The 14153-nt window shown below is 35.6% G+C and overlaps 1 protein-coding gene across 3 annotated transcripts in view; it reads right to left on the minus strand.

The window, feature by feature from the left end:
* CELSR3 (cadherin EGF LAG seven-pass G-type receptor 3) overlaps positions 1 to 14153 on the minus strand; it is a 1979827-nt gene that overhangs the window by 1060995 nt on the left and 904679 nt on the right. For all 3 annotated transcript variants that reach the window (XM_044078523.1, XM_044078522.1, XM_044078524.1), the window contains exon 3: positions 2677 to 2899. In XM_044078523.1, coding sequence (XP_043934458.1) covers positions 2677 to 2899 — 223 coding nt within the window. The remainder of the gene's footprint in view (positions 1 to 2676; positions 2900 to 14153) is intronic.

Raw genomic sequence — 14153 nt, forward strand, 5'->3', positions numbered from 1 at the left:
ATATGGTGAATGATCCAGGACAGGAAGTTCTCTAGGATGGAAATATTATAGCCAGGGGATGTATAAATGGAAGATATGTATCATGTTATATTCTTTTATTTTTCTCATATAGCACCTATAAACTACTGTTCGATGCCAAAAAAATTTATTGATATTTAGGAATACTATTAAAACAATTACTAAACTCCCATGAACACCATGAAAAAGTGAGACCCAAGGTCAACCCTCTACTCTTCTCAGACAACAAAATATCTCAAATATATTTCAATTCCTCTCACATCTTGCCAGAGCTGCAATAGGCAAAGGAATCCTCCATGCTTAACTTAAGTACGTCCTCTCCTTATTTTGTTATACCTCTGTCAGAAATACTGCCACTCTTCAGACACTTTCTTATAAAATATATGTCAATTCATATCAAATTCACCCCGAATGAACATTGCTGTCTCACTCTTTTCAAGACTGTCTTTCAGTACAAGCTAAATCCAGTCTCTTTCCTGTTTCCCTAAATTTCAAAATTCTTAAACAAGACACTCCTCCATCTTTCTCCAAAGCCTTTTACTGTAAATTAAACATACGACCTCAGGGCCAATCCAGAGGCAGTCAATCCCTACAATCCCCCTCTGTCAGACTACATTCAAACAGCAATAGCGTCTTGATATTTACCTGAAAACTTTGGTAGTCACTTACTCATGGCCTAAATGAACACATAAAACCACTCCCTCTTAAGGCCGTTCAAGCAATATTTACTTAAACAGTATGAATAGAACTTTCCATCCAAAGGACACATCACAAAATTCAGTACTTTTCTGCCAACACAAGCACGCCTAGCTGCTATGCACACACTCACTCTCAGCTGTGGACTGTGCTGTCTACATCCTTACTGTTCTAAACTCCCTTTACATAATCTAGTCTCCACACTCTCTCTCTCTCTTTCTCTCATCTTTTATACTCTGCTGACCTTTCCTACTACTCTATACTCCCTCGCCTCTTCTCCTTCCCATTTGTCATACAGCTTCCCTTTTCTAATCTTCTTTTACAACTGTGAACAGATATTGCTTGTCAAAATTTTAATGTGTTATCCTCTGCATAACTGCACACTCTACTTTGTTTTGTTACTCTCTGTTGTAACCCAGGCTAAGCATGTAAATGATCATTTTTGATTAGTGTTCAACCCCTGTAAACAAATATAAATAAATAAATAAATAAAATATCTCTTCTCTCCTTTCTCTCACTTGTAGGTAAGTATTATTACTGTCTGTTAATTAAGCAATAATCCACGCCTGGGTGTGGGTAATGCTGGATTTACCCACGGTTGGTGTGGTTTGGTCACGAGGGCGAAGCCCGAGTGGCCAAACAAAGACAACCATGGGTAAATCCAGCATTACCCACACCCAGAAGTGGGTTATTGCTATTATACAATGACATTATTTAAGAAAAAAAATACTTACTTTTCTTAAATAATGGCATTGTATAATGCCTCTGTGCTGCCCTTCCACAGCTGTCCGGTATTCTGTGGCAGTTCTGATGTACTGTGTTTGTGTATGCATACACAGTACATCAGAGCTGTGTGTGGAAGCAGCGGAGAAAGGAAGATCTCCGTTGCTTTTTAAAAGGTGTCTCGCTATGTTAAGAGTTTAACATAGCAACATAGCGTTAAAAAAAACAATGGAGATCTTCCTTTCTCCGTTGCTTTTTTTAAAGCTGTCTCGCTATGTTAAACTCATTTAACATAGCGAGACAGCTTTAAAAAAAAGTAACGGAGAAAGGAAGATCTCCATTGTTTTTTTTAAGATATCTCGCTATGTTAAACCCGTTTAACATAGCGAGATTACAGCAACAGAGCTCTTCCATTCTCCGTTGCTATCTAACACACACACAAAAAAAAGACTTGTACTAATGGAAAAAGTCCGGGCGACCGGATGTTTTTCCATTAGTATAAGTCTGATTTACAATGGGCACGCTGACCAATCAGCATGCACGTTTTGGAATATTAATGGGGGGATCATTGTATAATATGCATTTTCATATAAACCCTCTAGCATTTTAGTCTACCTGTTTAGGTTCTTTGTACAGTACATGGAATGCAATCAACTCAATTGTCTGTGCATGCGAAAAAAAATGTATTTACCATTTTCTATAGGTTTTGGCTATCCCTATTCATCTCACAATCACCCTAGGTTACTGCTGGCAAAATTATGCTGTGAAAGGTATTAAAAACAGTAATGCTAATATCTGTAGCACATTAGCTGGCGAGGGAGTCATTGCTGCAACATATATGGCTGTATTGACAGGAAAAGTTCTGGAGACCGAACAGGATACTACTTCAGCATTGTAGGGTAAGCAGCCTGTAGCTGGGTTAAAAAAAAAATTCTATACTAAAATGGTAGGTACAATCTGAAAATGACATATTTTAAACCAGCATCTCCTTAGAGATTGCAATGTCTCAGTGAGGAAAATCAGATGTAGTACTGTTTAGTGTCTTGTCAGGTTTCACCAATAGATACAGAATAACACTGGAAGTTGCTGTGAAGAGAAATAAAATTATTTGTTGCAGAACAGTGGTTCTGTAACAATGGCATTCAATTCCATTCAATTCAAAAGCAAATTTTACCACTCGGTGCATGATAACTTTTATCACTTTTTGCTGTAAAATTATTTATTGAAATTTTTACTCACGAAAGAGAGATAGTCATGTGGAACCTCTGTCTAAGACCACGGAACATGATAAAAGAGCGAGGAGGGAAAGAGCGGGAAGTCACTTCACAATAGGGTTTCTCAAATCCACCTGATGGGCAGTCACAGCGGAAACCTCCTTCCATGAGATTTGTACATGTGCCTCCATTTCTGCACACACCAGGTATACAACGCCCAGATCGACTATTTACTTCACAATGGTCACCTAAACAAGAGAACAGAACAAAAAGGTAAAATGTTAGATAGTCCCAGTCCCAACCTGATGAGTCACAGAGAACTCTTTTTTGTTTATCTTTTTGGGTTTTTTTGTTTGTACTTTGACTAATCAGCTTTGAAAGTAAATTCTTTTCAAAGAGTCATTACATTATACCTTGCTTTTACAAGCTATACAGAAGGTTTCAAAACAGAAAAAAAACAACAAAATGATGATATCATTCACGAAATAAAATATAACACTAATGGATTTGCAGGGAACAGCAATGTAAGAAACAGGCACTCAATTCGTAGAACTCCTGCACTGTTATGAAACTTTAATTCTATTATTCAAAGCTGCAGGTTAGTTTGTTTATGAACTATCTAGCTGTTGAACATAGAACTTTTTCTAGTGCATCATGTAATGCTAATAAAGGGAAAACTACTGAAAATTCTATGTCACAGCACAGCAGCACAATTGGAAGAGGAATCTAGTTACTTAAAGAAATTTCAGGATAGCATGATGTCTTCTCCACAGCCACATGCCCGACAGTGTCAAAGACCAAAAACACGCTTTGTTCATGGGTGGTCTTTTGGTCCCTGGTACACTGTCTACTGCAGAGAAATCCCATTTTCACAAAAATATAGCAACCTTGGAAATGATCATATCAGCAAAGTTTATTGCAAGATTGTGTAGGAGCTTTGCCTTCCCACGGAATAATTTTTGAATTCCACTGTAAATTTAAGGTGTTAACCGACATCCAGAATTTGAAACATACTGTGTTCACTTCAGTCTTGCAAAACTCTTGAGAGTGTTATGTAGTCACCTTAGAAATTGTTCTTTTCAGTGTTCATTCTTCTTTCATTGACTGCATGGGAGATGACTGCTTTATCTGGCCCTAGGGCCACAATCCTGTCCACCAAAGTATTTTATCTGGCCTTCGGAATATCCTATAACACACTGTTTTGAATGGACAGATACTTGTTGGACATGGTAATTGTCGTCCCCCACAATACATGCCAGGTATGGTAAGTGGTCCCTGAACTGTATAGTAAGTCACCACTGAGCCAAAAAGGTTGGACAGCCCTATGAAACAGCTTTTCTTGGGTACTTGGCTAACAAACTCAGCTTTGTGACCAACCAATTAAACCTACACTAGTAAACTATGATTAACAGTAATACAGACCAGCAAATGACAAAAAGATGAAGTGTATCATCACATATAACCTCAATCCAACCTTTCTCTCGCTTTCATTACTTAATGTACCATGTTGAGGGAGGGGGTAGAATGTTCTTCTGCATCTAAACTGGAGTGATTTGTGCTGATGCACTTTGTGTGTGTGTGTGTGTGTGTGTGTGTGTGTGTGTGTGTGTGTGTGTGTGTGTGTGTGTGTGTGTACACATGTATGTGAGTATGTCAGGGGGATGTACTCCAGCACCTGGACTGAGATTATGTGCGTTGCTGTATTTCCTGTGTGTGTGTGTGTGTGTGTGTGTGTGTGTGTGTGTGTGTGTGTGTGTGTGTGTGTGTGTGTGTGTGTGTGTGTGTCTTTGTGTGTGTGTGTGTGTGTGTGTGTGTGTGTGTGTGTGTGTGTGTGTGTGTGTGTGTGTGTGTGTGTGTGTGTGTGTGTGTGTGTGTGTGTGTGTGCGTGTGTGTGTGTGTGTGTGTGTGTGTGTGTGTGTGTGTGTGTGTGTGTGTGTGTGCGTGTGTGCGCGTGTGTGTGTGTGTGTGTGTGTGTGTGTGTGTGTGTGTGTGTGTGTGTACATGTATAGGAGAATGTGGGTGGAATGTGCTCACACACTGGAAATGAGGTGATGTGTGTTGTGGTTTGTCCTCTATCATCTATCTGTCTGTCTCTGTGTATAGAAGTTTGGAAATGGAGAGATAATATTCCTGCACAATGGCCAGATATCTGCTGTTTCAGTGTATTAGTAGTAGAGCAAGTGAAATAGTGATCCAAAAGGTCTAGGTTTCAGTCATAGCCAAAGCATGTACTTCTTAAGTGCTGTGTTCCTATCCTTGGACCACAGTCTTTTCCTTAAAAGCTTTTGAATGATATAGCAGTTAATTTAAGCTGTAGCTTACAAAGAAAGCTGTGGATGCACTCCCACTTTTCCGCTCTTTATTTGGTTGCATGATACATGATTAAATGTAAGCAATTAAGAGTTTCTAACACGATTCCCTTAAATTATTAATACACTATGGGCCACGATTACAGTGATCTTCCACATCACAAACAGCCACGTTTCAGAAAAGAGCAGTATCTCTTTTGGCGGGTGCTTTGCACACGCTGCAGTACTTCCATGATGAGTGGAACACACCACGGCCGTTATGAATGCTACTCATTCCCACAGCGCACTGGGATCTGTGCATGTATGGCAGTCAGCAGGAGTCATGATACAGTATATTAATAACTACAGCTTTGTGCTGTCTGCAGTGTACTAACACTTGAGGTACTGCATGAAAGTTCTTTAGTACAAGCACAACAAAAGGCAGTGTAAAGCTGTGTATGTACACAGTAACCACAGTACAGTTGCATTGGAAACTGTTATTGTATTACACGGATGCACAGCATACAGCACTGTGTGCAGCATAGTTAACAAGTGCAGCAGGTGTAGCAGGTACTCAGTGGTGAGTTAAACCCATGCTTATAGAGTACAGCAGTGAGCAGTGTATATCCCAGTGTTTAGCAGTGTTGTATATGCTCATGAGCATATACAACATGGGGATTAACATCAGGCTCATGGCATACAACTGTACAACACTATACACTGTACATTCAAATAGCCCCAAAACATTTAGAAAGAGCTCTGTGATGATTTGCAAAGCGGGGTGCTCTGTATGCATCAGGTATGCTATCAGCACAAGACACATAGCTTTCAGTTCAGCATTAAAACTAAGATAATACAGTAAAGCAGTACTGTACAAGCTGACAACCAAACTTATTAAAACCAAGCACTAAAATGTGTGTTTATACAGAATGTCTGCTATGTGAGAGAAAGCAAATTAAAAACTTCTTTACATGTAGTTCACTGCTGGAATTCAGTTAAAGCTACTAAAATGACACTGAGATTGTGCAAACAAAATTATCATACTCAAGTGTAGTACAGCATTTAATTGATTTGTATTAAACAAGTTCCACTGTACCCCATGTAATCTAGACCACACTATTCCCTGGCATACACTAGTTTACAGCTCTCAAACAACCAGACACAAATCTCACTAGAATCAGGGAAAAAAACAATCAGGGGCAAGCAGGGACATTTTTAAAATATTAGTTCTATTAACTTGAAACACTGACAAAATAAGACAATGTTAATTAATAAATATATATATATTGAAGTAAAAGAAGTCTATCACTCTAATTATTGTCATTTTTTTGTTAAGTGTAATTCACCACATTTTCTCTAAACATCAACAGTTTTAGGTGGGATTAAGAGGGACAAAACTAAAACTTGAGTCCAAATCAGGGATGTCCCTGAACATCAGAGACTGGCAAAAGGTATGTATTAGCTTAATTCTGAGGTCATACGGCTTTGAATATGTTAGAATTCTGAGGTCGCGCAGCATTGAATATGTTAGCAGTGCTTTTACTCTAAAATATTAGTTACTTAACTTTCTCTGAGGTCATGTGATCTCTTAGTTGAATCTGAAAGTCTGGGAAATGTGAAATATGAGACCCCAAGCAAAAATATTTGCCAGCTGTTTGGGAAGCTCTCTTGCAAAACCTGTTACTTAATGTTTAGTGTTATCGTTATTTTTTATACTGAATTTCTTTATGGAACAGCCTCATTGAATGGTTTCATGGTTTCATTTAACAGTAATGTTTTGCTGTAGTCAGATCAAGTAGATATTTGACAGATATTTCTCACTGTGGACTTCTGGGATTTTAGTTTCAGTCATGTAGGCCTCATTGTTGGATGTTTGGGGTATCATCATAGAAAATGCCCACACGCACACACACACACACACACACACACACACACACACACACACACACACACACACACACACACACATGGTCAATGTAATATATGGAACATAGCTTTCAAACTCTTATCACGAAAAGTCTGGACAGAACCAAAAATAATGGGGGGACAAAGCTTCAAAAATAGGGACACATTTTAATATTGCTCTTGTAAATGTAGAAAGTTCCTAGAATAAAAGCTCTTTCTTTACCATACATTTTCTGAAGGATATGAAATCTGAATCTCAAATGACTGTCATTATTTAATGAATTCATTCCTCACTGATTTGTCACAAAAATCCAGAAAATCACACATTTCATGAGGAACATACCAAAATTATGAGGCAAAAATCTGGGCATTCTGAGAGGTATGATAAGGAATGCTACCTCATATGACTATAAAGTAAATATTATACATATATATATATATATATATATATATATATATATATACACATACACACACAACAGAAAGAGCAAAACGGCTCACAGGCAAACATGAACTCTTTATTTTAACGCTTTCTGTTAGCTTGACTTAGCTTGACAAAAAAAGAAAAAACGGTAATTTCCTTTTATATACAAATAATCACATGATAATTTTTTTAATTTTTAAATATTAAAAAGATCTTATTTTAATTTTTTTTTTTTTTAACTACCAAATACATACATCATATTAGCAGCAGACAACGCACACACAATAAATACACCCAAAATTATAACCTAAACCTTAAAATGAAAAAAAAAAAAAAAAAAATATTATAAAACATATACTATATATATTTCATATGATAATATGTTTAAGATAGCCAGAGAGAGAGGCTAACAGAGGCAGCCCTGGGGAAAATTATGCCTTTTATTAATTTTGCCACATTACATCCTTCCTCATTAATTACTCCAAAAAGGACCCCCTGCTATTTCCTCTCATTCTACCTGTTCAACAATATTCAATAGAATTGATTTAAAATTATAATGTTTAATATATTACTTTGTATTGATATATTATTCATACTAATGTCATATAGGTGCTGATAAACTTGCCTGTTTAAACTATTAATAGTTTTCCCTATATAGAAACTCTGGCACTGTTGACAAATCACTATATAGATAATGCTTTTTGTGAGGCAGTTAAACCTTTGCTTTAAAATCACCCAACCAAACCCCTTGATAAACAAGTACTCCTTTTCCAACATGTAGGGGCACTGATTGCAACGTCCACATTTCACCATCTCCCCCTTAGTCCATCTTGTATTATCAATCTCTAATAGATTTGTAATGGATTTATCCTTCTTGTATACTACAACAGGATGGTCACCTAATTTATTTTTGAATTGCTGCTCCATATCAAATAGCATCCTATTCAGATTTAATATTTCTTTTATTTTTCCATAAATAGGACTAAAAGTGAGTGCCACAGAATACGAGAAAGGAGGTTTACTAACATCCATCATATTGTCACTATTATATAATTTTGGGTGTATTAATGTTGTTTGTTTGAATTATGTGTCTCTGCTGATAATATGATGAATTTGGTATTGGGTTTTAAAAAAATTTAAAATAAGTTCTTAACTTAATTGTTTAATTAAATAAAAAAGTCATGTGATTATTCTGTATATAAAGGAAATGACCTAGCTGGTCATGTTTTCTGATGAAGTCAAGTTAACCAGCAGATGAAAGTGCTAAAATAAACAGTTTGTGTTTGCCTGTGAGCCGTTTTGCTCTTTCTATTGTGTGTGTGTGTATGTGTGTGTGTGTGTGTGTGTGTGTATATATATATATATATATATATATATATATATATATATGTATATATATTTATATATATGTATATATATATATATATATATATATATATATATATATATATATATATATATATAGCTACTTTTAAATCACGAATTACCACTAGATTGAACTACAAAATATCGAGACCATAAAGTTGAAGATTCAGTTTACTGAAACTTGTCAAGATTGAGTCACAGAACACTAAAACTTTTTAAAACTTTACAAGATCGCGTCACAAAACATCAAAAACCAGAAAGCAAACATTACCTTCCTAAACTCCAAGGATAAAAAAACTGCAATTATTTTTCATTTTCCATGCTGCGCCCCCCTGCACCCCCCACAAATTAAATATGCCAACTCCAACATTGCACTACATTAAGGAAAAGTCCACTAATACATTATGTAAATCCTGTTATTATGAGGAACAAACATCTTTAACCGCTTACACTATCCAAACATACAGTAACAGCTCTACCTCTGAATCTACCATTATGTACGAACTTACAGCACCATTTTTTTAATTTAATTATTTATTCTCTACTGAACACATATCTGTCAAATATTAGAACTTGTTTTTCATTTTTAAACTTTAAAATTCCATACATTTCTTCAGCAACAGCAGCAGCTTGCAATGAAACATCCATCATATTGTTTTGTATGTGCTTACTATAAAATCTTAAAGGGACAAAACGGTATTTCATCAAATACCATTTAACTAATACAATACATGGTGGCATTCTGTGACGCCATCATTTTAAGTTTCACTAAATTGACTCTTCAACTTCACGTTGGTCTAGTGATAATACATAATTCAAAAGTAGAGCCATATATATATATATATATATATATATATATATATATATTATATATATATATATATATATATATATATATATATATATATATATCTATAGATATGTAGATGCATACATACACACACACACACACACACACATATACATATATATATATATATATATATATATATATATATATATATATATATATATATAGGTTATAGACAAGTTGTTGAAAGTCAGCTTGTTGAACCTAAAAAAATTCAGCAAAGCTGTTTCAAAATCATCTCATTTAACTTGACGTCTTTTTTTCAGTGCAAGATCAGGAACAGTGGGGGATTGAGGAGTCTTCCCTTTTCCTACTGTGATATTAGAGTTAGAATATATAATTAGCAGGGAGTGTGAGGCATGTAGGCGTCTTGAACCCCTGCAAAAAAAAATTTATAGTGCAGACTTCTCGGTCTGCTGTATAATAAACAGCCCCACCAAGAACTGATCTTGAACTAATTTACTCCTGCCAGCAGTCATTTAACAAGATGCAAAATTCCTGAGTTGCTGGCAGACTGCTAATCATCTGGAGCTGTGACTCATACTAGGATTAAATGCGAGAAAGTTATTTTAAATTGAACAAGTAAAGTAGTTGTTTTCTTGTGTGTAAAGTTTAAAGCATTTTATCACATTTAAAATGTTTAACTGCAGTATGGAATGCCATTAATTCTGTACTGTGGTTAAGCTACACTGTAGCAACAATGCTGCATGCCATCTGCATTTGATGTGCTCTAGACACAACTGAAATATTGCAGACCAAACAAGCAGCTCTGCCAAACTGAAATTAAACATACTATGAACAGCAAAGTAAGCTTGAACAAGTTAAAAGGGTATCAGGCTGAGAGCCTACTGGCTGCTTACCTTAAGCTCTTCAGTTTTAGATATACTAATGATCCTTCCTCCTGCATAATGAGGATGAACACCTGAGAGGGCTGTAGAAACTCATGTATTCTAAATGTTGACTTGGATTACCTTGGATAACCATGGATGCCATGGCCACAAACTGTTAATCAAAATATGAGTCTAGCTCTGTATTTTCAGGCATTTTGAAATACTATACAGATCAGTGTAATGGGCAAAATGGTATATAAGCATTTCCCATCCAATGGATGTAGAAGATATTCAATGTCCATGCCTTTTCATGGGCATCTGGAATAGAAGCTCTTCTTTCAGTAGTTCTTCCGTGATGTGAGCAGGTCTACTACACAGGATCACATCACTCCCTCTTGCTTTTGAAAATATGTTTTTCTGCTCAAATTTTGTTACTGTCTTCAGTGACCATCAACCATTGCCCTCCATCTGCTCACCCTTATCACCTCCTTTAAAATGATAGATTATTTATCATGCTAGAGTTCTACCTGGCTTGTACTTGTAGGCAACTAGCATGCACACCACAAACCACATCTGAGGCATTTGTAGTTCAGATCTGTGTACACTTTGTGAATTCAAAGGGCACCACTGAAAAAAGCAAAACATTCATTAATTTTTTCAGAGTATGGCTTTTAAGTATGCACTCCTGTTACCAATTAATATGGCAGGGAAGACTCTAAAAAACATTTTTTTTCAGAACCATACAGTGTAACACAGTACATTGAGAACTGCCATTTATATTACTGTTCAGACCTTAGATGTTTGCTTGCAATCAAATGAATGAATAAATGTATAAAAACTGGCCCAAGAATGTATTTCAGCTTACTACTGTTCGAACCATACCTATAAAACATTGCAATCCCCCCATACACAGATATATCCACAATTACAGACCCTTGTAATGACTATGTACACTTCAGATGTTTATTGTAATCAAATAAAAAAAGAATGCACAAATAATGATGCAAGTATGTATTTTTGCTTACAGCTGTAAGAACCATAGAGTGCAATCCACTGCAAACCTGTCTGTCTCAATCTGTCACACACACACACACACACACACACACACACACACAGACAAACACACACACATATGTGACAGTAATCACAGCCACTTCTACATAGTGTACACCTCAAATGTGTGTTTATACTCTAGTGGATGAATATATAAATAATGGTCATTGAATGTATTTCTGCTTGCTGCTCTTAGAACCATATAATACATATAATACATCCCAATGCAATTACCACCTGCACCTGCACATGCATGCACACACATACATACGTATATATATATATATATATATATATATATATAGGGTATAAATTAGTTCGCCAAAATACAGTTTCAATGAACACTTAAACATTGACTGCACTTCAGTGAAAATCATTTCAGTGATTCACTGAATTTACCAAGGGCAAGTAAATACTTGCCCTGCAGCACAACAGACCGACATGTAAGTAAATCAAACTCACCCAAGTGGGGGGCTTTGCCCCCCACACCCCCCAACTATATATACCAACTCCAATATCACACTACAGTGGAGAAAAGGACAAAGTTGATCAGTTGGCCAACTACTTCTTTGCCTTTGGTAAATTCAGTGAATCACTGAAACGATTTTCGCTGAAGTGCAGTCGATGCTTAGGTGCTCTCTGAAATCGGATTTTGGCAAACTAATACAGACCTTATATATATATATATATTTATATAATGCACACACACACACACACACACACACACACACACACACACACACACACACACACACACACACAATTGCTGGAAGTCCTGTAATAAGGTATCATCACCTTATGTTTTTTTGGTGCAAGTCTAATGCTGAGCTGTTTTAGAAAAGTCAAGCGAGCCAATTTTTTTCCTTTTTAACAGTATATAGAACTCTGAGCAAGTCCAGTAATAGAGTTCTAATCTCTAAAAAAAAAAGTCAACATTTTTAAATTAAAAAAAAAAAAAATCAATCAATAAATAAATAAAATAGTTGCCCCCCACACCCCACACCCCCCAACTATATATACCAACTCCAATATCACACTACAGTGGAGAAAAGGACAAAGTTGATCAGTTGGCCAACTACTTCTTTGCCTTTGGTAAATTCAGTGAATCACTGAAACGATTTTCGCTGAAGTGCAGTCGATGCTTAGGTGCTCTCTGAAATCGGATTTTGGCAAACTAATACAGACCTTATATATATATATATATATATTTATATAATGCACACACACACACACACACACACACACACACACACACACACACACACACACACACACACACACACACACAATTGCTGGAAGTCCTGTAATAAGGTATCATCACCTTATGTTTTTTTGGTGCAAGTCTAATGCTGAGCTGTTTTAGAAAAGTCAAGCGAGCCAATTTTTTTCCTTTTTAACAGTATATAGAACTCTGAGCAAGTCCAGTAATAGAGTTCTAATCTCTAAAAAAAAAAGTCAACTTTTTTAAATTAAAAAAAAAAAAAATCAATCAATAAATAAATAAAATAGTTGTGCTTTTATGGGGGGTGAGAGCAGACCAACAGTCAGTACCATCAGCTGCACGCACCTGAGTACCTTCCTTTTTTATTTTTTACTTTGTTTTCATTATTTCTTTATTTATTTCAGATTGCAGAAAAAGGTACCAAATTATGTTCACTTTAAAAAAATTTTACTTTCCAGTTGGAATGCTGAATTGTATTATTATATATTTTCTAAGCAACGGAATATGTAGCAGTTGGGCCTTCTGTGAGTGTGACTTTTACTTTCTCCATAAAAGTCACATCAACATTCGGAAGCAATTTAGTACTTGTTCTTTTGACCACTTTGAAGACTGAAAAGGATTTGTGAGCGGCCAGTCACTCATCATACTGGTAAATGCATTTAACGGATAACCAGGAAAATGCATCCTTTTCAAATCAACAATGCTGAGTGAACTGAGTCAGGTCTCCAGAAAATGAAGCATATATAACTTATACATTTACAGTGATAATACTCCAACAGGTGTTTCTACTGTGTCAGAATAATTTGCAATATGTATATTTTATACTTTTATAAAAAAGGGTTGAGGATGGATGGAGATATATATTTATATATATATATATATATATATATATGTGTGTGTGTGTGTGTGTGTGTGTGTGTGTATGTGTGAAATACAGTCATATGTAGAAATGATTCTTTACAGCACAACACAGATGACAATTTCCACATTACGAATATATTTCTGAAATAGTGTGTATGAAAATTGAAATACAAAATGATGCTGTTTCTCTTAATAATCTTCTGTTCTCAAAATACACATTTTGAATCAGCCTGATTTACTTTGCATACCATACAAATTAGGAAATACTGCAACCAAACAATACTAATTAATATTGGTGTTGAATATGAAGTATGAAGAAGTGTGTTGTTCTTAAGTAGTTATATTTAAGAAAAGTTGTGTGCTTATATGCATTATGCCAGACAACACTCTTAAGATTCTTATAAATATCGTGCTTTTAATATTGTTCACAGTAAAGCAAAACAAGAAAACAGACTTTTAAACTGAGTATATAGAGATGATACAGAATATTTTTTCTGCAGCCAATTTTTTATCTAAATCCCATTCTTGTCCTAGAACCAACCGTAGGCATTAACAATTTCTTTGCCAGAAGTACATTGATAACATGCATGTTGGATATGTGAAAGAGAGTAAATTCTAGCTACAACATATACTAAGAATGATGTAAATTCTTGTCTAACTTAAGAAATAGCAATGCAAAAGTAAAACGTTAGAATAAGTATTCT

This window comes from Protopterus annectens, chromosome 7.part1, assembly GCF_019279795.1.
Source record: "Protopterus annectens isolate FY-2018-M chromosome 7.part1, PAN1.0, whole genome shotgun sequence".
Lineage (NCBI taxonomy): Eukaryota > Metazoa > Chordata > Ceratodontiformes > Protopteridae > Protopterus > Protopterus annectens.